At 54.2% G+C, this 27,079-nt stretch overlaps 2 protein-coding genes across 6 annotated transcripts; one reads left to right on the forward strand and one right to left on the reverse strand.

The window, feature by feature from the left end:
- The first annotated feature begins 4,117 nt into the window (after positions 1–4,117).
- Fgf22 (fibroblast growth factor 22) lies at positions 4,118–8,933 on the forward strand. Of its 3 annotated transcripts, none has more exons than XM_020175134.2 (3): positions 4,118–4,378; positions 6,537–6,640; positions 6,716–8,933. In XM_020175134.2, the coding sequence occupies exons 1-3, from the start codon at positions 4,165–4,167 to the stop codon at positions 6,908–6,910; spliced, it is 513 nt and encodes a 170-aa protein (XP_020030723.1). In that variant the 5' UTR covers positions 4,118–4,164; the 3' UTR covers positions 6,911–8,933. The 3 variants fall into 3 exon arrangements, with proteins under 3 accessions (XP_020030723.1, XP_073910575.1, XP_073910574.1); XM_074054474.1 differs by having other exon boundaries at positions 6,739–6,893; XM_074054473.1 differs by having other exon boundaries at positions 6,537–8,933.
- On the reverse strand, positions 8,930–19,911 carry Rnf126 (ring finger protein 126). 3 transcript variants are annotated; one of them, XM_020175130.2, is made up of 9 exons: positions 19,770–19,911; positions 14,035–14,093; positions 13,497–13,560; positions 12,546–12,790; positions 10,983–11,051; positions 10,848–10,917; positions 10,176–10,269; positions 9,869–9,984; positions 8,930–9,613 (listed from the first exon to the last, which is right to left on the reverse strand). In XM_020175130.2, exons 1-9 carry the CDS (start codon positions 19,842–19,844, stop codon positions 9,377–9,379), a joined length of 1,029 nt encoding a protein of 342 aa, XP_020030719.1. In that variant the 5' UTR covers positions 19,845–19,911; the 3' UTR covers positions 8,930–9,376. The 3 variants fall into 3 exon arrangements, with proteins under 3 accessions (XP_020030719.1, XP_073910573.1, XP_020030721.1); XM_074054472.1 differs by having other exon boundaries at positions 9,438–9,726; positions 12,627–12,790; XM_020175132.2 differs by having other exon boundaries at positions 9,438–9,726.
- Between the last annotated feature and the right edge of the window lie 7,168 nt (positions 19,912–27,079).

The following is a 27,079-nucleotide window of genomic DNA, read 5'->3' on the forward strand; positions in this document are numbered from 1 at the left end:
TGCTCAAAGCTCCTGAGGAAGTCCACAGGAGCCTCCCTTAGCACCCACCTGTATTTACCAGCTGTGACTCAGTGGTCTGAGGTGTGTCACCTTGTCCAGTTTTTGTTGTCATTATTTTTTGCAGTACTGAGATTTGAACTCAGAGCCTCATGCTTGCTAGGCAGGTGCTGTGCCACTTGACCCATGCTCTGGCCCTTTTTTGTGTTAGCGTGTTTTTAGATCGGGTCTTACACTTTTGCTTTGCCAGCTTCAAAACCTCCTACCTCTACCTCCTGCATGTCTGGGCTCACAGGTGTAACCACTGTATCCAGCCCTTCATGGTATTTCTTTATGGCTTATTGTCAAAATGTCAATAGATGGCAGGTTTTCCTCATCTGAAGGTGATGTCAAGTTTCCTTGTAAAACCTAAGCAAGAAAGGCACTAAGAGCACACAGCCTGATAGCCTGATAGAAGCAGATGTAATTAAAACGGAGATCCTTGGGGAGGCTGGCGTGTGGACAATGTGTTTCCAAGACTGTCTTCTTTTTTAAATTATTTTTATTTTTGGCAGTACTGAGGTTTGAACTCAGGCCTCGAACTTGTCAGGCAGGCATTCTACCACTTGAGCCATGCCCACAATGCCGAAACTGTGGGCAATCATGTCCTGCCCTGTCATGACCTGATGTCTCTCACTGTAGGCTGATTTTGCCTGTTCCAGAATGTCACATCAGTGGGCTTCCTTTGGGTTTGGCTGCTTTGACTCAATGTTATGTCATGCTGTGTGTTTCAGGGTTTGTTCTTTTTCTTGGATGTGTAATATTCCACGGTGTTTTTCTTTTCCCTCAAGTATTTACTCGTTTATGCAGCTGATGGGAATCAAAGGGAAAATATATAATTGAGGAATGCAAAAATAGGGTGATCAGCTGTTCATTGCACTATTTCTGTAAGCTTGAAGTCTTTCAAAAACTCACCACAAGTGGTTAGAGTGAGATTCAGTGGTAGAACATGTGCTTAGCACACAGGGGACGCTGGGTTCCATCACCACCTCCAAACAAAATTCCCAAAGAGGTGTCACTTTAGCCCACAAGCATGGCTGTAATCAAAACAATAAATAAAGTGTTGATGGTGATGTGGAAAAGTCTAGCATCCATCTGGTTCCTCAAAAAAAACCTAAATGTGGGAGCCAGGCACAGTGGCTCACACCCATAATCCCAGCTACTTGGGAGGCTGAGATCAGGAGGATCGGACTGGTGGAATGGCTCAAGTTGTGGAGTGCCTGCCTAGCAAGTGTGAGGCCATGAGTTCAAACCCCAGTGCCAGCAAAAATAGTAATAATAATAATAATAATAAAAGGTTGTGAGATCAGGAGGATCGAAGTTTGAGCTGGGCAAAAGATTTGTGAGACCCTCATCTGAAATGATAGCTGGGTGTGGAAGTGAAAAATAGGATTGCAGTCCAGGCCAGCATTAGCAAAAAGCAAGACCCTATCTCCAAAATAACTGGAGAAAAGAAGGATGGAGCACTAGCCTAGCAAGCATGAAGTGCTGAATTCAAACCCTAGAACTGCCAAAAAAAAAAAAAAAAAAAAAAAAAACCTAAACATAGATCAGGTGTGGTGGTGCAAGCCCAGAATCTTAGCATTCAAGAAGCTAAGGTGGGGAGGATTGAAAGTTCCAGGCCACCTGGGATATAAAGTGAAGTTTTTTTCTCAAAAAGAAAAGAAAGAAAGCCAGGCACTGGTGGCTCATGCCTGGAATCCTAGCTACTCAGGAGGCAGAGATTAGGAGGAAATAGTTCCAGAAACCCTATCTCAAAAATACCCAATACAAAAAAGGGCTGGCGGAGCGGCTCAAGTGACAGAAAGCCTGCCTAGCAAGCGTGAGGCCCTCAGTTCAAGCCCCAGTACCACACACACACACACACAAAAATCTAAACATGGGGTTACCATGTGACGCAGCAATTCCACTTAAATATGTGCCCATGGTTGGTTGTGAGATTGCACATGTAATCACAGCACTTGAGGGGCTGAGGATTTCAAATTGGAAGCCACCTTGAGTTCCAGGCCAGGCTGGGCTTTATAGACTTTGTCTCAAAAAGAGAGAAAGAGAGAGGGAGAGAAGAAGAGAAAAGAATGAAAGGGAGGGAGGAGGAATAAGAAAAGAAAGGAAAACACCATCATCCATACAGAAACCTATATATTTATGCTCACAACAGCCTCATTCACAACAGCCAGAATGTGGACACAAGGCAGCGTCCACAGATGGATGAGTGGATACACAGGGTGGTCATTGACTCTGGAGCAGCCCTCAGCCATGAACAGGATGAGGCTCTGACACACACCATAGGGAGAGACCTCTAGGATACCATGCTCAGTGAGAAAACAAGATACATGGTCCCATTGATAGGAAAAATTCATAACAGGTGAATCCAGAGACAAGAAGTAGATTTGTGGGTGCCAGAAACTGGGGACGGGACAGAGTGCTCATGGAGTCAGGCTTCCTTTGGGGTGATGGAATGTTCTGGAATTAGAGGTAGTGGTTGCACAATTCTGATGAACTAATGACCCGGAATGACATACTTTAAATGGGTGATTTGTATGGTATGCAAATTATATTTCAATGAAGCTGTAATTAAACAAACCAACTCAGACACCAAAGGCACGGCTGGCCTCCCAGACTTATGTCCTGTCCTCTTTCACAGGGGCCCAAAAAATGTCCTTCAGGGTGCAGGTGGACACTACAGGAAGAGAGACCTGAGTTTCTAGCTGCCCAGGAAGGCAGAGGGCATTAATTTGGCACCACATGTAGCTCTACCAGTAAATTACTGGATTCTGTTTACCCTTCCAGGCACCCCTTTCCTGGTCCACTTCACAGAGGAAGAGCCGAGGTATGGGACTTCAGGTGGCCTTGGGGTGCAAGTGTAGGAAGCAGGGTTGTGCTGGACCCAGGCATAGATATGTCCTCACCCCAGATCAGGCCTGGGCCCTGAAAAGGTCACCAGTCCCACCCCCTAGGTAACCTGCCCAGGGCCAGGAAGAGTTGGGGATCCCCTGAGCCACCAGAAAGGAATCCTGGCACCCTGCAGGACCGGTTGTCCCTCCAGAGGGCTCACCAGAAGGCCAGTTTGTCAGCATGTCCTCACCCTGGTGCTGTTTAAAGGTGCTGCTTGGGGAGGGCCAACAAGATGGGCTTTGGGAAGTAGCAGGAACTGGGATCGGGGTTGTGTGGAGCCCAGGTCTCCACCCCCTCCTGTCAACGACCCCTCTTGACTGTGTCTGAAGATCTTTGTGGCTCACTGTTCGCCAATGGGCAGGAGTGGGTGAACACGGCTCTCAGCTGGGTGTGGCTGTGTTGGGGAGCAGGTGTGGGTGTGGACACAATGCCCCATTCCTGCGGCTCTGATGTGCACCTAGGATGCTGGGACAAGCACTGGCCTTGTCACCCATGCTGCCTCCCTCTCTAAGACTGCCGAAACCCAGCCCAGGGTCCCATGTCCCTCCCCCAATGCCCACCCTCTCCACCCAGAGCAGAGCCCCTGCCCCAGGCCAGCCTCAGAAGCTCTACTTTAGAGGAAGACAAGTCTCTGGGCATGCCCAGTCCAGCTGGCACAGCCTAACCCACCTGCTGGAAACTCCGTCTCAATCTCTGACCCCCACCATCTCCATTTCTATCTCTCCGTCTCTCGGTTGCCACTTCTCTCTGTCCCTCAGTCACTGTCTCTAGTAGCTCTGTTTATCTCTGTTTCTCATTTCTCTGGTCTCGGTTTCCGTCTGATTTTTTTCTTGCCTGTCTCTGTCGCCGTCACTCAAGTCTCTTGTCTCCTCTCGTTTGTCTCTTTTTTATCTTTGTCTCGGCGCCGTTCTCGGATCTCTGACTCTCTTGTCTCTGTCTCTCCCCTCTGTCTCCACCTCCCGCCCCCGCACTCGCACCCTGCAAGCCGCTGGGTGATGAGCACGTGCAGAGCTTCAGCCCGAGACAAACAAGTAAATGAGGCCTGAGCTGTCACGAGAGCAGCTGCCGCTGGCCCCGCCCCGCCCGCTGATGCCCATTGGCCCGCCTCGACCCGCTGCCCCGCCCTGAGATCCTCATTGGCCTCACGGCGCTAGGCGCCCCGCCCCCGTCCACACCAGGGCAGAGTCGTGGACGCGGTAGGCGAGGCGGCAGTGAGCCGAGCTGGCGCTAGCCATGCGCCACCGCCTCTGGCTTGGCCTGGCCTGGCTGCTGCTGGCACGGGAGCCCGGTGCGGCAGGGACCCCAAGCGCGCCGCGGAGACCGCGAAGCTACCCGCACCTGGAGGGCGATGTGCGCTGGCGGCGCCTCTTCTCCTCCACCCACTTCTTCCTGCGCGTGGACTCCAGCGGCCAGGTGCAGGGCACCCGCTGGCGCCACGGCCAGGACAGTGAGTGCCCGGGGAAAGCGGGCGGCAAGGAGGCGGCTAACAGCAAGGGTGGCAGTAATATGAACGGGGTAGCGCTCACCGAGTCACGCCCCTCTGGGTCTTAAGTTTCCTCCACCGTAAGATGAGCACAACCGCCTGGGAGGATGGTTGAGTCAAGTCTCCTGGTTCCGCTGCAAAGAAGGGTCTGGTGAAATAGTGCGTGTACATGGGGAGACTGAGGCTGCAGAAAAGGCTGTGTCTACCCAGTTGGATCAGTACGGTGGAGACTGATGCTCAAGTCAGATCATGAGGTGGTGTCTCCTGTTTTTTCCCTGACACCCCATCTGGTAGATGAGGAAACTGAGATGGGGAAAGACCTGCCACAGGTCCTGCCAAGAGGGGGCAGTAGGGCTAGGGCTCCACAGTGTCCAGAACCTCTGCTGTAACTCCTGTTATGCCATGGTCCCTGGACTCTGCCCAGCATACAGTAGGCACTCAAAGTGCTTATGAAATACATGTGGCAAGAGGAAAAGCCAATGCAAAGAGGAGGAAGCTGTGGATGACTGGGAGGCTGGGGTCAGCTTCCAGACAGCCCGGAGGTCTGGCAGGGGAGCTGTGGAGGGGACCAAGCTCATCTGTGGCCACCTGAATCATCACCATCAGGGCGGGTAATCACCCTCCTGTCCCAGCGGCTTTCATCTGGGCTCCAAGGCACTCATTAGGCTGCACGCGACGAGGGCCATGACAGGGGACTGGCCAGGCAGGTCCATCCATGGTAGCATGGCCAGACAGGGTGGCCTCAGGCTGGGGAAGAGGCCTAGCTCCAAGTGAGCTAGGACAGTCACTACTTCTCTCTGAGCCTCTGTTTCCCCATCTGGTCAGGGATGGGGGTGATGGATGATGGACAGCTCTGTGTGGACAGGGCTTGGGTCTCCTCTCTTAATTGAATTAGTGGTTATTAACTGGGCACCTCTTGTGTGCCATGCTGGGTATGGGGACCCAGTGGTGACCAAGATGGCCCACCCTCATGGGGCTCCCAGTGCCAATGAAGAAGGAGCAATGTAATCATTTCAGAGAGGCTAAGTGGTCGGCCCATGTTCCTGGCACAAGAAAATGGTAGCTGGGGGTAGCCACAGCCACTTCATATGGAGCTGGGGTGGGGCCTTTCTGAGGAGGCTGAGCCTGGAATAGTGGCAAGGAACTGACCTTGCACAGGCGGAACAGTGTACTAGCAGAGAGAACAACAAGTGCAAAGGCTCTCCCTAGGGTGAGGATGAGGGGTAAGGACTAGGAGTGAGGGCAGTGTAGGTGATGTGTGGCTGCAGGCCTTCAGATCTAAGCCAAGGACCAGAGGATGACACCTGAATTCTGGTGTGAGGCTCTTCCAAACCCTTTGCTGGAAGGGGAGTTGCTGCTTGGACAGACTCTGAGTGGGCTCTGTAACTCCTAGACCTCAGTTCCCCTCTGGGAAGTGCACTTTCAGCTACTCCCACCTGGAGCTGTGTGAATTCCATGATAAACAGAGCAGAGAAAGTCTGGAATATAGTTGGCACTCAAGCACTGCCTGGAAACGCCATTGCCTGTGCTAGGCCTGAGACCTGGAGCTCTATCTTGCCTGGAGCTGCCATCATTGCCCAGGACTGGGATCGTGTTGTTGGGCTGGAGGTGTAGGCTGGGCAAGGATGGCAAAGCAGCCAGATGTGTGGCCTGTGGTCACTGCTGGTACCACAGCTGACTCTGTTGCTGTCAGCTGCTGGCCCAGGGCTGCCCAGGACACAATGGACCCTCGGGGACCTGCCCTTAGTGTGGTTCCCTTGTCCGGTGGCACCTGGCCTGCTTCCAGCTTGCATGCTGCATTGGTTGAGGCACACAAGCGACACTGACCACCTCCACTGCTACAAAGCTGGCCTGGCTCCCCAAGCCCTTGGGGTCCTCCTGCTATGCTGCATTCCCCATCTGTGGCCTCACTCACCAGGGTCTCTTCTGCCACTCGTGCTGGAGTCCAGGGAAGCTCTAGGATGTCTGTCGTGTCCATCTTGGTTCCCAACTGCCCCACACCAGCTGGGCCAGGTGCACAGTGGTGCCAGAGGTTGTGACCTGTGTGGAAGGACAGACATCGAAGCCAGGGAGGAGAGGAACCTTGGGGTTCTGCTTGACCCAGCCCCCTTCTCTGCCCCAGGTGTTGTTGAGATCCGCTCCGTTCACGTGGGCACTGTGGTCATCAAGGCCGTGTACTCAGGCTTCTATGTGGCCATGAACCACCGGGGCCGCCTTTACGGATCGGTGAGTACTGGGGGGCTGTGTGGGCAGTGGATGGTGGGAGGCAGCATCCACTGGCCTCACACTCCTCCCCTGCAGCGGGTCTACACTGTTGACTGCAGGTTCCGGGAGCGTATTGAAGAGAACGGCTACAATACCTATGCCTCGCTTCGCTGGCGCCACCATGGTCGGCCCATGTTCCTGGCACTGGATGGCCGGGGATCACCCCGGCAAGGTGGCCGGACAAGGCGGCACCACCTGTCTTCCCATTTCCTCCCTGTCCTAGTCTCCTGAGGCCCCAAGAAGAGGCTGTAGACAGACTCAAGAGAAGCAGACCGGATGGAGGGTCTAGAGGAAAGGGAGCCACTGGCAAGGGACTGAGGAAACTGTGTGGGAACCCAGACCCTGACTGCATACCTGTTCTTTCATTCACAAGCTTTAACTGGGTGCCTACTGAGTGCTAGGGGAGTCCAGCCCTCAGGACGCACCTGTCTAGGTGATGCAGCCAGTGAGCACTTACCCCATGTCAGTTTGGGGGCAAGGAGCCACCCAGGCATATCCTGGACTGTAGGCCATGGGGCGCAGCTGTCAGGCCTGTGACATGCTCTGGACAAGCACAGTATAGGCAAAGGCTCGGAGGTGAGGATACACTAAGTGGTTAGGGTCAATGAGGACAGGGAGGGTCAAGGAGGTGGGTGGGCAAGCTGCAGAAGGCAAAGCACACAGGGCCCAGGGACAGCAGAGATAGTGAGGCAGATACATCAGCCCCATGTGGTTGGCAAAACAATCCCAGAATTGTCCTCGTCCCTGGCCTCACAGCCTGTGGACATGTCACTTCATGTAACAGAAGGGACCTTGAACTGGGATCATATGGGGCCCAGTATCCCCACAGGATCCTCATAAAGAGGGAGGTGGGAGGATCAGAGGTTGGGAGACGTTGTGCTGCTCTGAAGAGGAAGGGGCCACAAGCCGAGGGATGCCAGGCGTATGGAACCTGATCAGGTGGGATGTAGATCCTTCTTATCCATCACCAGGAGGGACCATCTCTGCACCACCTGGACAGTAGTCCAGCAAGGCCCGTGTCAGGTTCCTGACCCTAGAACCATCAGATAATAAATATTTTAAGCCTTCAGGTGTGTGGTCACTTATCTTAGCAGTAGAAATGCACAGGATGCATGAGTGCTTTAATGACAAGAGTCTCAGGGCTGCCTGGCTCCAGTAGGAAATGTGAAGGGCTTCATGCCAATGTCCTGTGGGGCCTGGCCCTTTGTGTCACACTTGGCAAGTGTCATCCCTTCTGCTAAACTGCCCTCAGATTCCTCCAGTATCTCCAGCCTTTTTCCTGAGTTTCCCTCCAGGCTGGACATGGCTGGCTCTCATTTCCCATGGCGCAGGCAGCTTTGGCTGCTTAATGAGCAGCGGTATGCTGAAGTCAAGCCTCCTCTCCCAAGGATTGCAGAACTCAAAGCTCCTGTTTCCACAGGAAAAGCAGCCTGACTGTGAGCCTGGGCTCTGCGGCAGGGCAGAGGTAGAGGGCAGTCAACAGCCTGCTGGGTCTCCACTGGTTTCTGCACTCTGGAGGTTGGAAGTCCTAAAACACTAAGGATGATCAGGACAGTTGCCTCATCTCTGCAGCATCTTTAATCTCCTCAGAGAGGTCCCATGTAGCTAGCAGGCTCTGGTGTTAGGATGTGGCATCTGTGGGGCCACAGCCATAGTCATCAGTCAGTGTGTGTCTCACCATCCTGCAGCCCATCCTGCAGAAGCCCAGGAAACACTTGGTGCTGCAGATGGGCATGGGTGGGGTACTGAACCATCCAGCTCTGCAGACTAATGTGGAACCATGGAAGGATGGGAGGGGGTTTCGTGTAGAGAAGCTGGGACAGGGGGGGTAGGTGTGTGAGTTGGAGGAGTCCCTTTCCACACCACCCCACACTGGAGACACAGGACTGTAGGGCACTGGGAGCTACTGCCAACAGCCCCAGTGCCTGGCCAGCTGTGCCCAGGCAGACACACAGGCACTGCTGGAGCAGCTTCACTTGCTGCTGGTTGATGCTAGCAAGTCCTTCTGAGCAGTGTGGAGGGTCCCAGAGCACCTGATACGCCACTGTGCCTGTGAGAGAGCCAACCTGGGTGTTTTGGTATCCAGACCCTGCCAGCTGAATTCTGCCTCTTTTTGGACCTGGGCTGAAATCTGGTCATGGGGTGGACAGCCTCAGCTTCCCTTGTAGGCGGCACAGCCCCAGAACAGGCGAGGCTGTCCAGCCTTTTCAGGACACTCTGGCCACAAGGAAGACGCAAGCCACCAGCTCCTCTTTTCAAGTAGGTGTATTTTAAATAGCTTTCAAGATACACGTATTTCTCCCTTTACAAAATGTCCGTTGGAGCGGCTTGTTCCTGGTTCTGCTGGTCACCCTTATGGTCCCAAGGCCGGAGCTGGCTGTGTGGTGAAGGCCCTGGCCTCTGGTTTCCCAGGGGCTCATGGGTGGGCTGGGGCCATGGTTTGTCCTGGGGGGGCATGGCCAGGTGGAGTAGCTTTACCTGGCTCTCCAGAGATCATGTGTGGCCACGCATGGGCTAAAACGTCCATTTATTTCAAAGCAGTAATAATTTAAAATCATAAAAACCTTTCTGCCATGGAACATTTGGAGGGTAAGGTTCAAGACGGAAAGGAGGCGCCTGCTTGGGGACAGGTGGCCTGTGCCCCTCTGGCCGAGCACAGCCAGGTGCGGACTTCCCTCCAGGGGCTGCGTGCTCAGGCTAGGCCGAGTCCTGAGCTTGGCTATAGCCCAGGGCCCACCTGGTGCTGCTGGGACGGCAGAGCAGCAGCACCTCTAGTCCATGGGCCGTGGCGGTCTGGAGCCAATGCAGGTGTAAGGGGCTGAACTCTGCAGCAGCCTCAGCCAGGGTGGGGAAAAGGAGCCGAGTGCTCCCCAGAGGCCGGGGCAGCCAGCCTGGACTCAGGAGTTGCTCGTGGCGTTCTCGTTGCTGGGTGAGCTGGAGGAGGATGACGAGGATGATGATGAGAAGCTCACCCCAGTCAGGCCTGGGGGGTTGGTGGCTGTGTTCTGTCCTGTGAGGCTCTTACGGCAGACAGGGCAGCTGTCATGCTTGGGAAGGACAGATGTGGAAGAAGGTGGGATTAGAGGGGCAGAGGCAGGGTTAGAAGAGGAGATGGTACTGAAGAGGAAATAGGGTTGGTGAGGGAGGAGGCAGGGTTGAGGTCGCTCAGGAGGTAGGTAGTCGGCTCACCTGCTCTAGCCAGGGCACAATGCAGCCATCATGGAAGAGGTGGTTGCAGGGCAGTTGTCGCACGTTCTCACCCAGTGCATAGTCATCCTTGCATACAGGGCATTCAAGCCCGGAGCCTACAAGGAGGGAAGCAGATGAGATAGTGGAAGACCCCACGGGACCCTACCATTCAGGGTGTGCCCTGGAGTCTGCCCATGTTGGGACCTGTGCAGAGGCCTGGGAGGAACATCCCTTGAGAGGCCATGGGGAGACTCTACTGACCAGTCCCTCACCGTGGCTGCCCTCAAGCACACCTAGTGAGCCATACCTACGTGCTCCTCGGTGACAGGGACCGTGGGGAGGGCCTGGATTTTCTCCTTGTCTGCGGGCGGAGGACCCGTGTTTTCAAACTGATTGAGAAGCTGAAAGAGAAGAGGGAGAGGCTGGGCGCTCCTGGAGAGGGGTGGAGCCCCCCCCATAGCTCTGAAAAGCCAGGCCTCAGGACCACCAAGCACCAACTCTGTGAGATGCACTCAGAGCCCGCAGGCAGCCTGCTCCTCCTGCTCCCTGCCTGCCTGGCTCAGTGTGCCTCAGGACCTTCCAAGCGGGACACCATTGCCTTTGGCCCCTCCCCCTGGGCACACAGCTCTGGGAGGGTCAGGCCACAGTGGGCCTGGGTCCAGCCTCAGGAGGGTGGGCATCCTCTGAGGGAGGAAGGGGAAAACGGGATGCAACCATCAGGGCAGTTCTTTTTTTCCCCCCACGGTACTGGGACTTGAACTCAGGGCCTCCACTTGACCCATGCCACCAGCCCCCCAACCAGGCTTATTTTACTACCACCCCAAGGGACATCAGAAGAAACTGCCCCAGGGTTGTCAAGACTCAAAAAGGCCTCAGGCATAGAGTCCATGCTCCAACTCTTGGACTCAGCTGACTTCCAGATGTGGGGCCACAAGGGCAGCCCAGCTCCCTGTCCCCTTCAGGGATGGCCATCCTGTACCTGCGTGATGATGGCATCCAGGCCATTGGCCCCCCAGGCGTAGTCCATCGGGTTCGAGTGCAGGACGCCCCTGGGGGGAGAGGCCAGGTCAGGGGGCGCAGGATGGTGGGGGTGGGGTGCCCACCCACTACTCACCAGGGGCCCAGGCCCAGGTTGGGGATAGTGGCTGGAGTGATGATGCCATTGACCAGCTGCTGGATGATCCTAGAAGAGAGTGAGACCGTCACAGCGGAACCCATGGGCACAGGCAAAGCTGGGCCACAGCCAGCTTTCAAGTGTTTTTGTTTTGTTTTGTTTTTGAGACAAGGTCTCCCTATGTATCCCAGGTTCCCCTGGAACTCCATCCTCCTGCCTCAGCTTTCTGAGTACTGGGATTCCAGATACAGGTCATTACGCCCAACTGTTTTAGGATTTTCAATCTTGATCAAGTAACAAATCTCACAGTCAAGCCTGACTGCCTTCAGACAAGCCATTTTTCAGTGTGTCTGCCTTCTTCACCAAATTCTATATATTTGTAGTAATGTCAACTATATGAATACTATCTTTGTGTAACACAAACACGAACAAAAAAGCAAATAAAGAAATACTCCAAAAATTCATCATTTTTGGAACAGTGAGACCATAGGTGATATTTTTTTTTTCTCTCCTCCCTTAGGGGAAAAAAAACCCAAGATTGTGAACAATAGGGTTGTGACCTAAATTTAACAGTTGCTAGGCATGGTGATTCACGCCTATAATCCCAGCATTTGGGGGGGATGAGACAGAAGGATCCAGAGTTCAAGGCCAGCTACATAACAAGACCCAGTCTCAAAAAAAAAACAAAAAAGTTTTCCTCTAAAAGAAGAGACAACTCATCAGTTCTTCTGACCTTGTTCTGGCTTTTCCACAGTTGCTTTTACAAGATATTTAAGAGTGAATAAAATAAAGTTCAAAAACTTTTGGACTGGCCTGGTGGAGTGGCTCAAGCAGTGGAATGCCTGCCTAGCAATCATGAGACCCTGAGTTCATCAAACCCCCAGGACTGCCAAAAAAAAAAATGTTTTGGACTGGGCACAGTAGCTCACATCTATAATCTCAACTGCTTCAGAGGTGGAAATCAGAAGGCTTGGGATTTGAGGACATTCTAAGCAAAAAGTTAGCAGAACCCTAATTCAATGAACAAACTGGGCATGGTGGCATATAACTGTAATTCCAGTTATGCTGGAGACATAGATAGAAGGAATGAAATCTGAGGCCAACCTGGGCAAAATTCAAGACACTATCCAAAAAATAACTAAAGCAAAAAGGACTGGGGACATGGCTCAAGTGGCAGAGTGCCTGCCTAGTAAGCACGAGGAACCGAGGCCCAGTACCTACCCCATCCCCAAGACACCACAATGAAAAAGAGCCCAGTGATGAGGCCAGTCAAGCGCACTTCTAAAGTTCAGTGAGAACAAGGCACTATAACCCCAGGTAGCTGGACAGTGCCACATGGTTTCTCAGGCTGTGGGGCTGCTCTGCAGCCCGAGATTGGGCACACTCTTGCCTCAGAAGGGCCAGCGGGGCTGTGGGTCCAGGGACCCAGGAACCACAGCTCCCACAGCAGCCAGGCCGGCTTTCAAGGGGCCAGGCAAAAAAACAGGCTTCAGCACAAGTGCCACAGTCTGAATGTCCCATTGTTCTAGTGGGGCCCTCTCCGGCCACTCTGGGTCCCCTCACCCTTCCAGCGTGGGGACGCCTTCGTGCCGGCCGGTGGCCCGCCGGGCGGTGAGGCGGGCGCGGGGCTGCCGGGCGCCATACCGATGCCGGGACTGATGTTCTCTCTCCCGCCGGCTCTCAGGGTCCCTGCCATCGTTGGCTTGTCCCCCAGGAGGGAACGTGGGGATCTCAAAGCTGTCGTCAAAGATGCCGAAAGCAAACTGTCCATAGCCCTGGGGCAGCGTGAACAGATGCTGGTCCACGTTCTGAGGAGAGAGGGGTGCCCTGAGTCTGCATGGTCTGCTGGGCACTGTGTGCACCTGCAGGGTAGGGGCAGGGGGATTGGTAGGCCACGAAGCTCTATACCCAGAAACTCTAAGATCAACTCCACATTCATGTCTGCTATGGGGAGGAGGGCAGGAAGACAGCCTTGCATGCCACCTACAACCTGGCCCTTGTAAAGACCACTCATCTCCTTGGGTTGCACCTTAGCAGGCAGGTCTATCCCAGGCACATCCACCCCAAAAACAACCCAGACAGATCTCACACATCCATTTGCAGCCATGGAGGAGACAGGGGATGTAAGAGGGAGGGGAGGGGAGAGCAAGGCACCAGTGGACCACAACTGTAATCCTAGCTACTGGGGAGGCTGAGATCAAGAGGATCATGGTTAGATATGAACTGAGCCAATAGTTCATGATTCCCCATCTCCCAAATAACCAAAGCAAAATGGACTGGAGGTGTGGCTTAAGTGGTAGAGCCCTTGCTTTGCAAGCATGAAGCTCTGAGTTCAAATTCCAAGCCCACCATGAGCCCCTGGGAGGGCAGGCGGGTACTGGGAGCTCTGAGGAAGGGGTCCACCATTTGGGGGTGAGGATGGTTCACAGCTTCCAAGTCTCAGTTCCATCCCAGCATGGAGACCACCAGCAGAATGAGGGAGCACAGTATGGGGGACCAGGGGCTCCAATTCACCTCAAATGGCTGCCGGCTCTGGTCGGTGGGGGCTGTTGAGGGGGTGGAACCATTTTCTGTATTCCTGGAGAGAGACAGAGCCTGTCAGCAATGGCAAATGTCCTTCCCCATCCCCCAGGGCATGGACCATCCTCTGCAGCCTATTCTTGGTCCTGCATGTTGGGAGGGTAGGATTCACAACACCGAAGTTGCCAGTTCCCTCCCTGGGACCACGTGGCCCTGCAGGAAGACAGTGAATCCAGGCATCCCAATGCACCAATCATGCATGCAGTTTTGGTGTCAGATAGTAAAGTGGATCTGTGTCCGCTGGTCACTGACAGAGCACCTCAGGCTTCTGAGTCCCCTCACCCTGGGGCTTACATCATAACATCACAACCCCAAGTAGGGGAAGAGATGACGCCACCAGCCTTGCCACATCTGTGCTGCTGCCATGCAGAAGCCAGGGTCACCCACAGTTGCCATGTGGTGCCAGCCCCTGCCCAGCCCCATCTGACATCCCTGCCCACTCTGCCAGCCTCTGTGACCAAGGTTGCACTACCTGGTCTCTTCTGGAAGCTCCTCGATAAAACCAGACTCACATCTTGGGCAGATGTAATCCTGCAGGAGAAGAATGGGATGTGAGGGTCATGAGAGCCATCCCTCTCAATGGAGGTCTCTGTCCAGTCTGGCAAGTGCAGGCCTGACGCCTGTGAGGGCCACTCCTGACCTTTGGGTTGTAGAGGGTTTTGGAGGACCAACGGGTAGACAAGAGAGGCCCAGAGGCTTGTGAATTCCTGATATAGGGGGAGGGGACAGCAATAGTTGGTCTGGAGGATTCCAACTGCCCCCAGTCAGTTCCCTCTAGGTGACCTCACTGTCACCTAGAGTATGTCACCTAGAGAGCACATGTCCCATAGTAACCCAAGTCTTAGGGCCTCCTCGTGAGAGGTATACACTCAGACAGAAGCTCAGTCACACATCTGGGACACTGTCAGCCCCAACACGCAGCCTGGAGCTGAGGATCCAGGCCAGAGACAGCAAGTTTGAGTCCCAATCAGGCTGGTTCCCTGACAGCAGCCACAAGCCACATTCATGCTATGTGGGCCACATCATTAGGTGTGTGAAAAGGCTGGGCACTGGTGGCTTATGTCTGTAATCCTAGCTACTCAGGAGGCAAAGAGACTGCAAAGGCAAGAGACCATCACCTTGTCCCCTACTGCACCACAGCTTCTTGCTGCTCATAGCCTGGGGTGACTGTGGGTGATGGGGGTGGCTGTGGGTGATGGCAGGTGACCTGGAGCTGGGCACACACACCTGTCATCCCAGCACTTAGGAGGCTGAGGCAGTAGGCTCAAGAGTTCAAGGCCACACTGGGTGCCAGTGGCTCACACCTATAATCCTAGCTACTCAGGAGGCAAAGATCAGGAGGATCGAAGTTCAAAGCCAGTCTGGGCAAACAGTTCACAAGGCCTATCTTGAAAAAACCCTATCACAAAAAATTAGGCTGGTGGAGTGGCTCAAGGTGAAGGCCGTGAGTTCAAGCCCCAGCACCGCACCGCACCGCACCGCACCACACCACACACACACACAAAAAAAGAGCTCAAGGCCAGCCTGGACTACATGACAAGACCCTCAAAAAAAAAAAAAAAACACAACAGAAACAAAACCAAAAGAGGACTCCTTTGTTTTAAGAAAAAGCTTTGCCTCTATCTTGAAAATACCCAACACAAAAAGGGCTGATGAAGTGGCTCGAGTGGTAGAGTGCCTGCTTAGCAAGTGTGAAACCCTGAGTTCAAACCCCAGTACCACCGCCCCCCCCAAAAAAAAAGTGTGCAAAAAGGGACTCACAGTGTCCTAAAGCCACCTGGGTGACATGGACACAATCAGGGAGAATAAGTGCAAGATGTGTTTCCATGTGAAGGCAACACTTCACAAGGCAGGGAGGCCATAGTGCACCCCAGGCCCCAGAAATGCAGACTCCATAGGGCTACTGAGCCTCACAGCGAACACGCATACAGTTGGCTCTGGGCCCCATGCTGCCTGAGTGGACCCTGAAGCATGAGGGTGGCCAAAGGCCTTACCTGCTGACTTTTAGGGAGGGCTTGACAGCCGGGACACTATGCACAGCATACAATATGTCACCACTTGCCCCCGACATTGACAGCAGAGGCTGTATGGGGAGGGGAGGTGGAGCTGAGGACAGATAGGTAGACCCTGTGCAAAGAAGCCCAAGAGGGACCAGAGAAGGTTGGCAAGTATGCTAAGGGGCTTGAGACCACAATACATAAATAATGCTTATACTTCAGTAACTGAGACAGATGACCCAATGAAAAAAGTGGACAAGCAGCATGTACAGACACTTCTCAAAGGCATGAAGATGGCCAATGAGCACATGATGCCCACACCATTAGTCACCAGGTAAATAAATGCCAGTGTGACTCAGTTGGCCTGAAGATGGCTGCCACACTCAGAACAGGCTTTGCCAGGGCTGGAGGACTCCACCATTCTGCAGGAGGGACCTAAAACAGATGGGTCCCTGCCCAGCGCCTGCACATGCACACGCCTGGCAGAGTAATGTGCTTCAACCTCCAGTACCTCCCCTGCAGCTGAGGGACTTGAGGGATTCATAAAACACATCCTGTTCCCCAGCCCCAGGCAGCCTTCTCACCACCCTCCAAGCCCTGCTGGGCCCAGGCCTGCTTGCTGCCAATCTTCCCTGGTCACACCAGCTGTGTACACTGTTGTCTTCGGCTGAATGGCCTTCCCCCAGGTGTCCATCTGCTCAATTGTCCCTCTGCAGAAGCTGTGCTCAAAGGTCACCTCCACAAAGGCTGCCCTGATTGGCCCTGTAGCTCGGCTGCTTCTGCTCCTTGCAAGCACATGTCAAGGTGATGGCATCTTGCTGTGACTATGTTTACTTCTCTTCTTAGGGGACAGGGAAGGGACAAGGACCAAGCACCTGCTGAGCACAGACCTGTGTAACCACATCTCCATGGAGCAGGACCTAGGCAGCAAGATGTCTCTAGGATGTGCCACTCTTCATTTGGGGTACCCTAGTACAACACACAGGCCCACATCCTGGCATACACAGGGAAGTTGGGGAAGCTGCAGCAGGAGCTGGAGAGAGGTGGCATCCATCTCTTTGGGCCACACAGATCATGAAGAGCTGTGCCCATCCCCCTGTGGCCCACACAGTATTCAGGGCCCCTAGGGAAGGCCTCAAGGGACCAGAGCTTGGGCAGGGGCCTTGGGACCCCTTGCACTGACCACTGTACAGAGGTCATTTCAGCCTTCTGAACTGACCAGGGTGTGGAGGAGCATGGAGGGGGGGAATGCAGAACTCCCCCGCTTCCTGCCCACAGCCCTAGAAGTGTGTACTGCTCCCACACCCCTTTCTTCTTGGACCTAGAAGCTCCCACAACAACCCACGTTTATACTATCAGTCCTTGGGCCTATAATATGAGCACCCTATGGAGGATGCTGGGCTCCTGGTGCTAGCTGACTGATGGGAAATGAGCCCATACTGAGGACAAGAACCCGTTGTGAGGCCGGCTGCAGACCAGCAATTGCACTCAGGGCACCAGACTCTACCTTCCAGGTTCTTCCCAGGCTGGTCAGACACCAATGATGGGCCTGGGGCCCCATGTGGGATGCTATGCAAGGGGCTGTGATGTACAGCACCCTGGCCACAGGGGCAGTTCTGCTTAGGACCCCAAGTCAGGTCCCCTCCTGGGCTCAGCTTGAAGGTGCTAACGGGCAGAGTCCCACATGGGAAGAATTCAACACTTGCCACAGTCCCCAGATGCCTGGGCATCCCTGGTGCCTGACCACATAGTCAGATGCTGTGCTTACAGCATGCACAGAAGCAGCTGGCTCCCATGTGCACTCTCTGGGGCCTTGGTTTCTGCAGACCCTCATAGGGTGCTGGATGACGCTGTGAAGAGGAGCAGCTGCTACTGTCACAGAAACTAGCACAGCATGGGACATACCAAGCAGGCTAGTGGCTAGAGGGCAGAGATGCTGGCCTTGGGTGAAGCAAAGGGTGGGGAGAGTGGGGACAAGCAGTTCAGAGAGCCCTCCTCCAGAGCCCAGGAGACATCAGTAAACAGTTACAACCAATGCTGCTCAGTGGTTCCCCACTGCCTTCCTTGTCCACGCCCCCTCAAGGCAGCTATTCACTATGCCATCTCATCACCCACTCAGGGACACCTCTGGGAGGGAATGCAGGTCTATCAATGGGGGCAACCAGAGTGCACAGGTGGTGGGCAGTGCAGACAGGAGTCAGCATTAGAGGTGGGGCAGCACTGTGGGGGGAGAAGGAGGCTGGGAAGGTGCCACTGTGCAGCAGCCAGTTCCTGTCGCCGTCAGAAACTGGCATCTCACAACCCGCTCCGGTGTTTGGGCGGCAGTAGGTGTCACTGCAACACACATGTGGGTCCAGTAGAGGTAGGGACTTTCCCATGTGCCCCACCCCAGCACAGACACTCTACACAAGCCTTTCTGCTGCTAGCAGAGTCCTGCTCTGCCCTCTGAACCAGATCAGGCAGAGACAAACTCCACCCAACACCCCCTCACCGCCATTATTTGCCCCTACAAAACTTCCCAACATCTGTGCTTATACTTGTGTCAATCCCTAGCCAGTCTATAAACCCTGTGAGGGCAAAGGCCACCCTGGGTCACTATATATATAACTAGAGGAAAGTCCTCACCAGGCCCATGACAGTCAAGAGGTCAGGGTCCTCCTTGACCAAGGCCACAGGACCAAAAGTGGCCACATCACACCAGAATCTGGTGCTGTGCTGGCCACAGGAAGGGAGGCCAACAACTAAGCAAGAAGCTAGGTCAGGTCAGTTCTGCACACCAACCAGCCACCTGCACTGCCAGAGTTTACAACTCTGTAGGCTTCCACAGGGCCTGTTCTAAAATTACACCAGCTTTGAGGGGCTGTACTGCCACCAACAGAGGTCCGATGCTGTCCGGCCATCAGCCCTGCCTGCCATAGACAAGAAAGGCAGACCCAGAGCTGGGGCACAGGAAGGCGAGGGGAAGGAGCAACTACAGGAGGCTGAGGTGGGGAAAAGGAGCAACTCTCAGCTCACCACTCCAGATTTTATTTTCTCTCTCCCTTCTCCTGGAGAGGACCCACCTCTCTCCTCCTCTCCCCTCCAAGCCACTCCAGTACTCTCTTCCTTTCCTCCGGGAGAAGCCCACAGGTTCCTCCTCTGAGTCACTTCTCCCAGAAAATGCCTGTCACAACTTCAAGGGTCAGGACCCGACAGAGCACAGGAGATGATCTAGGGGACAGATGAGGGAGCTCCACAAACCTTTAACCTGATCGCTGGCTCCAGATACCCCTCCACCTCCCTCTGCCACTCCCTTCCCACTGCCCAGATGGCCAGTGTCAAAACTGTGTGCCCTTCTCTACTAAGCCACCACAAACATCGTCTTTCCACCTGAAAAGCAGAGGTGGATTGGCCTAAAATCCCACTTTCCCCATCTGCTGGGAAGAAGAATGCAGGCCTAAAATGCAGATGATTAAATCCCCTCCAGACCTACAGGTTCACAAACCCGGTGATGGGGGCCTGGAGAACATTCCCCCGAGATGACGCCAAGATGGCTTGAGAAGCACTGACCCAAAGGAGCAGTGAGTGTCCGGGACACCCAAGCAGGATCCCTAGGCAAGCAGGGTCCCTAGGCGACCTTGAAGGCGGGCAGCCCCGCCAAGTCCCAGCAGCGTTCAGCGTTCTCTCTTGGACTCTGCGCCCTGGCCCGAAGCAGATCTGATCACAAACACCTGCCATGAGCAGCTGCGGGACCCCGGGAGCTCCAGACCTCGCCAGCCCATCCGGGAAAGTAAGGCTGCGCCCCGAACGCGAAGGCGGCAGGGACCCACGAGGCCGGCGCGGCGCGCCCCCGCAGCCAGGCCACGCTCTCAGCGAACATCCCTGCGCCGCGGTCGGCTCCGGCGCCCCGCGACCCTCCCATACAGAGGCCGCGCGTCCTCCAAGGCGACAGCCAAGGCCGACCCTCCACTGCGGTGGGGCTTCCACTTCTGCTCCTGCAGAGACGGCACACTGGACCCGGGGCCTGCCCCTGGTTCGCCCTGGGGTCTACGCAAAGGGTCCGAGAGACTCCGGGCCTACCCCACTTCTGTCGGGCCTTGGTGTTTCGCATCCAACGCGGAGAGACCCTGGCAGGCGCTGGCCGGCCTCAGTTTCCCCGCAGGCACCCCATGCCTGGCCGCGGCCCGGCCAGGCCTGCACGCACAGGCCCACCCACCCGCCCGGGCCTCACCGGCAGGCGCGGCACGATCTCGACAGAGCAGCAGTGGCAGAAGAACCGTCCGGGCTGCGGCGACGCCTCGGCCATGGCCACCGCCGCCTCCGCGCCGCCCGCCCCCCGCGCGGCGCCCGCCGCCGGCCGTTTGCTGCTCCCTCGCCGGCGGACGCGCCCGCGCACGCTCACGCAGGGCACGCAGGGCACGCACGGCGTGGAGCGTCAAGCGGCGCGGGCAACACTTTCTGCGGGTGTCGGCGTGGGCGACGGTGGCCGTATAGGGGCAAACTAGGGATGACCATCAAACTAAGCTCCGGGTAGGGGGTGAGGCCAGGCCCGAGGGCTTGGGAAGGTGATGAGCCAGGCCTGAACTGAGCGAGACCGAGCCTTCTTGGCAACCGGGATCAGAGGCAGATGAGGGACGGGGTGGAACCTAGGCACCCAGGCGAGCAGGGGCGGGGGCGGGGCCAGGCCAGGAGAATGCGGAAGGAGGCCAAGGGGCGGAGCCTACGCGGAGCGTTCCTCTTCCATTTTCCTCATCTCTGGCTGGTGTCATCCTCACTGCTCTTCAGCCTCCTTGTCCCCACCGTTCCTGGGACTCGGCAGGCACGCTGTCACCTCCGAGAGTTCTCACTGGCTGTGCCCTCCCCAGATACAGTTCACCTTCCCCATGTTCTTCAAGTATTTGCTGTCACCTCTTGGTCGTCCTCCTCCAAAGTCTAATTTTCACTTGGTAAATTGTAAGACCAGCGCCCCAGGCAATTTTGTGTCTTGTTCCTGACTCGCTCCATAACAGTGCCTGGCACTCAGGCAGTCCGTAAACATTCATGGAATGAATGTAGATGGATGGAAGGAGGACCCCTCTGAGACTGAACAGCTGCGTGTTCCTCGGTGTGACCTGTGGGATAAGAGACTAAGACCTGGCTTCCGTGGTGCTTGAGGTTGACATCCTCTGGGGGCAGAGGGTTCAGATATCCAAACCCCCTTCCTCCCAAAGTAAACCAACTGGTGTAATCATCCTAGTGGGCTAGGATCCTTTCTGAAATTATTTCCAGCCTCGTTTTATATTTATTTATTCAGTTAACATTCATTGAGAACCTATTGCATACCAGACCCTGTACTAAGTGCCGGCAAACATCCTCAGCCCAATGAGGTTGTACCACAGGATGGGACCTTAGGGAGAGAAGGCATTTGGAACCAGGGCTTTGAGGAATGAATAAATAGCAGTAGGTTGGAGTTGAGCTTCCTACAGAAGGGGGCATTGGCCTGACTGCGAGCCACCTCCCTGTCCACTGTCCCAGTGGTGACCACCAGAGAGCGCAAGGGCACCATCACTGGTAATGTGACCTCTCCAGGACCAAGCCTTAGAAGGCAGAGGCTCCTTCCTGACTTGCTAGAACAGCCCCAGGACCCTTTCACACCAACCTTCATTCCCAGTACTGTCCATGTGGTTAAAGAGGACTTCCAGCAGCTGGGCCAGGGTTCAAGTCCTACAAAGCCACCCATTGGCTGTCTGACTGTGGGCAAGTGATTTAATCTCTCTGAGCAGATGACAGAGCCTGCCTTGGGGTTTCAGGTTGGATCAGGCTTGTGTAGACATGGCCCTCTTGGTCCCCACTGTGTCCCCCAATACTTCTGACCTCTCAGTGGCCCTCTTGGGTGGGCAGAATATGTTCTACCTTGGGCCTTTGTATATGGTGCCTTCTGCTTGCTGCCCATCCCAGGCCTTCTCTTCCTCCACTCCTTGGTCCTACTTCCCCCTGGGGAACCCTGTCCTCCTGCACCCTGCTTCCCAGGGCCTCTTCCTTCCCCCACAGCTACTCCACACACTAGCTTTCCCAACACACAGGATAAATCCCCAGCACGCTGTCTGTACTCAGCAAACTCTGGAATAAATGAGCAGTTAGTGAGTGCTTGCTATGTGTGGGCCCGGGCAGGTTGCTGGGGATATAGTGGGAACAAAAATGATATAAAACTTGAGATTTGCAGTCAGGCACCAGTGGCTCAAGCCTGTAATCCTAACTGCTTGGGAGGCTGAGATTGGGAGGATCATGGTTGGAGGCCAGCCTGGGCAAAAACGTTCGTGAGACTCCATCTCAGTAGGGAAAAGGATACGTGTGGTCGCATGCATCAGTTATTAAGGAAGCCTAAAACAGGAAGATCATGGTCCAGGCCAGTCTGAGGAAAACACAAGACTCTATCTCTGAAATAACCAGAGCAAAAAGGGTTAGGAGCATGGCTCAAGTAGTAGAGTGCTTGCCTTACAAGTGCAAAACCCTGAGTTCAAACCCCAGTACTGCCAAAATAAATAAAACTGAGCTTTTGCCTTCTCCAAAGCTTTAAGATGTGGGGACAGTTAACCCCTCATTGTTCAGAGTGGGGCTGCACACAGCAGAGCTCAGCTCAACCCAGGCCACTGGGCCCCTCACCCACTGACCATCTAGACCTGAGACCAGCCTTGCACTGTACCATGCACCATGGGGCTCAATTGCTAGGGCAGGTCACATGGGACCCTGTGGCTCTCAGGTTCCATGGCCTCTCACAGCTGTCAATCTGACAGCACAAACACTGTTGTTGCTGCAGCTGATGAGACAGACTCAGGAAGGGCGAGCCGTGCCTCTCCCCAGGGTCTGCTGATGCTCCCTGAGACCCCCAGGTGCCAATGGACATTGAGACACAAGTGCCTCCTCATCCTTGGCACATCCTGGGGAGGGCTTCAAAAGTGATTTCCTATTTCTAGGAGAAATAGGGCCCCAGGGCAAAGCCAGTCTCCCCTGACTTCCATGACAGAGTTGTGCCTTACTTCATAAGGGCCTTCACCTTGAGCCACTCCACCAGCCCTTTTTTGTGAAGGGTTTTTCTTGGGAAGGGGCACCTGCCTCTCAGCTCCATGCCCCCATCTCTAGTGGGTTCCTTCCCTGGTTCTCCATCTCTGTCAAGGTTGCTCTAATCCTTTTTTCTGGGTCTTTGCATGTGCTGTTCCCCCACCCCAGAACTCTCCCTTCCTCTCCTGACCACCTTGAGCAGGCCACTTCTGCCCTTGTCATAGTTTCCTTGTCTGTCACAAGGGGTCACAGAGGTATGGCCCTATGTGATAAAGGGTGAAGCCTTCAGGTTCCATAGCTGGGCTCCTCCTACCCTGATCCTGTGTGGAGGCCTTGGTGTTTGCTGTTGGCCCTGAAGTGTGTTTGACCTTGCTTTCAGAGGAGTCACCTGACATTGAACTCCTATCTCATTTGCTTTTCCAAGAGAGTTTTGAACTTTTTTTTTTTTTTTTTTTTTTTTTGCGATACTGCAAACTCAGGGGCTTCACGCTTGCTAGGTAGGTACGCTACCATCCCAAGAACTATTTGCTCAGGCTGGCTTCGAACTTCAATCCTCCTGATCTCTGCCTCCTGAGTAGCTAGGATTACAGGCGTGAACCACTGGCGCCCGGGTGAGTTTTGGACATTGTTGTTCAGCTCCTCAGGTGGAAAACCTCCACAGGAATTTTGATAGGGCAGCATTGAACTTCATGACTTTGCTGCAACCGGCAGCCCTGGCTGGAGCCTGGTGCTGGGCTCTGTATATTTGGGGACCTAGTTTCAAATTGAGCCCAGGGACAGGCTCCAGGGTTTAATATCTGAAGAAAGCAATTCTGTTTTAATTGTTTTTTCTTTTTTTTTTTTGGACAGGGTGTCACTATGTAGCCCAGGCTGTCCTTGAACTCAAGATCCTCCTGTGTCCACCTCCCCAGTGCTGGGATTACAGAGTTTACACCACCCATGCCTGGTTTTTTGTTGAGATGGGGTTATTAACTGTTTGCCCGAGCTGGCCTTAAACCTCAATCCTCCTGATCTCTAGCTCCTGAGTAGCTAGGACTACAGGCCTGAGCCACTGGTGACTGGCCCCAGATGGCTTTTGACTGATGCATGCACTAAACCACGCTTGCTTTGCATCATCCCCATGTACTGCTTATCTACTCAGTCGTGCCCTGTGGTCTTACTCTTTCCACCTGTGACATTCCTTGGCTGTGACTTCAAGGTGGTGTGGGTTTGAGGCAAGGTGATGAGGCTCCTCATGATTTCTCTTCTTATTCACAGCCACAAGCATAAAGCCCTGAGTTCAAACTCTAGTACCCGCAAAGAGAGGGAGAGAGACAGAGAGACAAAGAGAGTGCGTGTGTGTACAGGGGAAGAGAGGAAGAGAGAATATTCGGGACCTGAAGATGAGTGAACAAAGCTTTGAAACTGGCCACAGGTCCTCTCTCTGTGTGACTGTGCCAGTGTGAGTTAGGGACATGAGGGGCTGGACTATAGTCTGACAACCTAGTCTTACATCCTAAGAAATAGCAGACCTTGATTTGAAAATAAGCACTGGCCCCAAGACCTTGTCATATGCCCCTTCATTCCTCCCAACCAACCCAAGAAGAAAGGATAATTTCCTTCATTTCACAGGGGGAAACTGAGGCCTAGGGAGGATGCCACTCACTCAAGTCCACAGTTTTAGGACCTGACTCACACTGCCCCTCAGAAGGGATTGGGGTCCCTGCACCTCACCCTGGCAGGGACAGAGCCACTTCTCATGCCCCTTCAGCCTCAACAGCTGATTATGGACACCAGTATTTCACAACTATACTGAGACTGACCTCAAACACACTAGCCCAGTGAGAAGCATGTGGGACCTCTTGATCCCCAGAACTATCAGGGAATTAAACTGAAAATACGGTTTGTGTGTTTGTTACAGCAGCAAACAGGAAGCACATACTTGTGGCTCTCCTGGTCCAGGTGCAGACAGACTGTGCACCCCACCAGTCCAGGCCATCCCTTCTGTCATTGGCTAGAGCTGGGTTGCGTGGTTGCATTCTGCACCAATAACTAGCAAATAGATGACTGACATCAGAACTTACCACTTCAGCTGAGGGTGGGTCCTGCTTTCTGTGACAGATGAGGTCCCCATATTCCCACATAAAATCCCATTCTTTGTCAGGGAAGTGGAGCAGCCAGATAGGATGGTGGCCTTTGGGAAAGAATTGCTATGGGAAAGGGCTGGATTAAGAGGGCCCAGGAGGAAGATCCTTGAACCCAGGTCGACAGTCCTGGAATCTGTTCTATGGCCACAGGGACCGATGTGCGGTGGTAGAGCTGGGGAGGGCACATCTGAGTGTTGTAAGGCCCGGCCTCCTGCACGATCTGCCATGACCAAAGTCCTCAAGCATCACATGCTCACCAGAAAACCAGCCAAGCCTTCTTCCCAGAGCCCCAAGGGCTCTGAGTTCTAGCTGAAAAGGTACAGGCCACACAGATCCTCTGGTTTAAGGAACATGGGAGCCTGTGCACTCTGCACCAAGCCATGATCTGATCTACTTCCTGGTGGTAGCAGTGCATGAGAGTGCAGTTCCTGCAGAATTCACATAACCTGCTGCTTTGGGTTCTAAAAGTTCTGCTTGAAGTCAAACTGACTTCTTGGAAAGGTAGTTCTGTCATCTGCTGGTGACAGACACTCAAACTGGCCTCATTTTATTAGGAGGAGTTTTGGTACGGCTGGATCCAGGACCTCTGACATCACAGGGAATTACTGTTTCTCCTCTTGGCTCTGTGTCTCGTTGACTTGGCCTCTTCCTAGCTACTGGCAGAAGCCACCTGTGGCTCTGGGCTCACACCCTTCCAAGTCCAGCCAAAGTTCAGGGTTGGCTCCTGGTCTTGAATGATCCTTACTTATTAACCAATCCTGGGTGGGTGCCCACCTCTGGAATCACTGGTACTAGAATGTAGGAGGGGACTCCCCAAAGGAAATATAGTATAGGACCAGAACTGGGAGGGGCGCCAGCCATAATGCTGGAGCTGGACATGACTGTCCAGAGACCAGAGAAAAGGGTCCTGCCCCACAACTCCACACATAGGTACTAGACTCTTTTTTTTTTTTACTGTAGTGGTATTAGGGTTTGAACTCAGGGCCTCATGATTGTTAGGCGCTCTACCACTTGAGCCACTCCACCAGCCTTTCCTAGACTTATTTATAAGTGACCCCAGCTCCAAACCTTTGGGGTCACTTTCTTTCCTTCAGTGTCAGTGGTCCATGTGGCATGGGTCCTTGTCACATAGCATGGTGGTAAGCAGGCACACTGTGCCTACCCTAGACAGACACCTGTCTCTAATTAGGAATCCATGCTGTTCTCCCCTGCTGTGCCCTGGGCATGTCCTCAACATCCAACCTCCAGCCTCTCATATGGGGGGTTATCTAATGCTGCTGTCACAGTGCCACAAACTGGGTGGCTTGAAACAACACATTTTCTTCTCTCTCATAGTTCTTGAGGTCAGAATTTCCATAGGGGTCAGAGTGGTTGCAAATCCAGGTATGGGCAGGGCTGCATTCCATCTAGAAGCTTCAGGGGAGACTGTTCCGTGTCCATCCCAGCCTCCAGCTGCCACCCAGATTCCTTGGCCTGAGGCTTCTGTCTTCATTGCCACTTCCAGCCATAGCTGACCTGTCTCTCCAGCCACAGGCGAAAGGGTCTTTGCTTCTGCAACAATCATAGGATGACATGGGCCACCTGGACAATTCAGGCTCATATCCCCATGGAACTTAATCCTGCCTGGCTGCAGGGTCCCTTTCAGCCATTGAAGGGGACAGATCTGGTAGGTTCAGAGTTAGGACATGGACATCTCTGGGGTTATCATTCTGCCAAACACCCTTGAACTGACTTACAGCACAAACATCCTGTCTTTTGTGTTTCCCGCACAGGCAGTCTGTAAATCTTAACTTAAATGTCTACTTCCTCTGAGTCATCTTCCATACCATTCTCCCCCATATCCCCAGCCTCAGGTATGGCCTCAGAGCACCTCCACCCCAGGCATCCTCTACCCTAGACAATTACAAGATTATCACTGCCTGTTGGCCTGTTGGGTCTGGAGGAGAAAGGAGCCTGGGGAGGTAAGTAGAGGTCATGGAGAGCCATGGTGGATTTGTGAGCTAGAGAGGGGTCTTACACAGCTTGGGTAGAAAGTGGGTGGCAAAGGAAAGAAAAGCCGGAGAGGCTGGGAAGAGAAGGTAGAGCTGAGGAGGGGAGGACCAAGGCTGTCCTGGTGTCTCAGGAGGCTGGGGATCCCCGGAAAGGGACAGTGACTTGCTGGAGGTCCCTGGTATGTGGCCTCTGGGTTGAGGAGGAATGCTGGACTGGGAAACAGGCTGGAAAGGTCCCAACCCACGCTAGACAGACAATGACCCTTTGATTTGTTCAGCCCAGTCCAGAATGGCCAAGCACAGCAGGGTCAGGTCTTGGCCAAGGTCACACCATCCAGCCCCCACACACCCTGGGTGAGAACATCAGGTCCAGTCCCTGCCCCATT

The sequence above is a fragment of the Castor canadensis genome, chromosome 14 (assembly GCF_047511655.1).
Source record: "Castor canadensis chromosome 14, mCasCan1.hap1v2, whole genome shotgun sequence".
In the NCBI taxonomy this organism is placed as follows: Eukaryota; Metazoa; Chordata; class Mammalia; order Rodentia; family Castoridae; genus Castor; species Castor canadensis.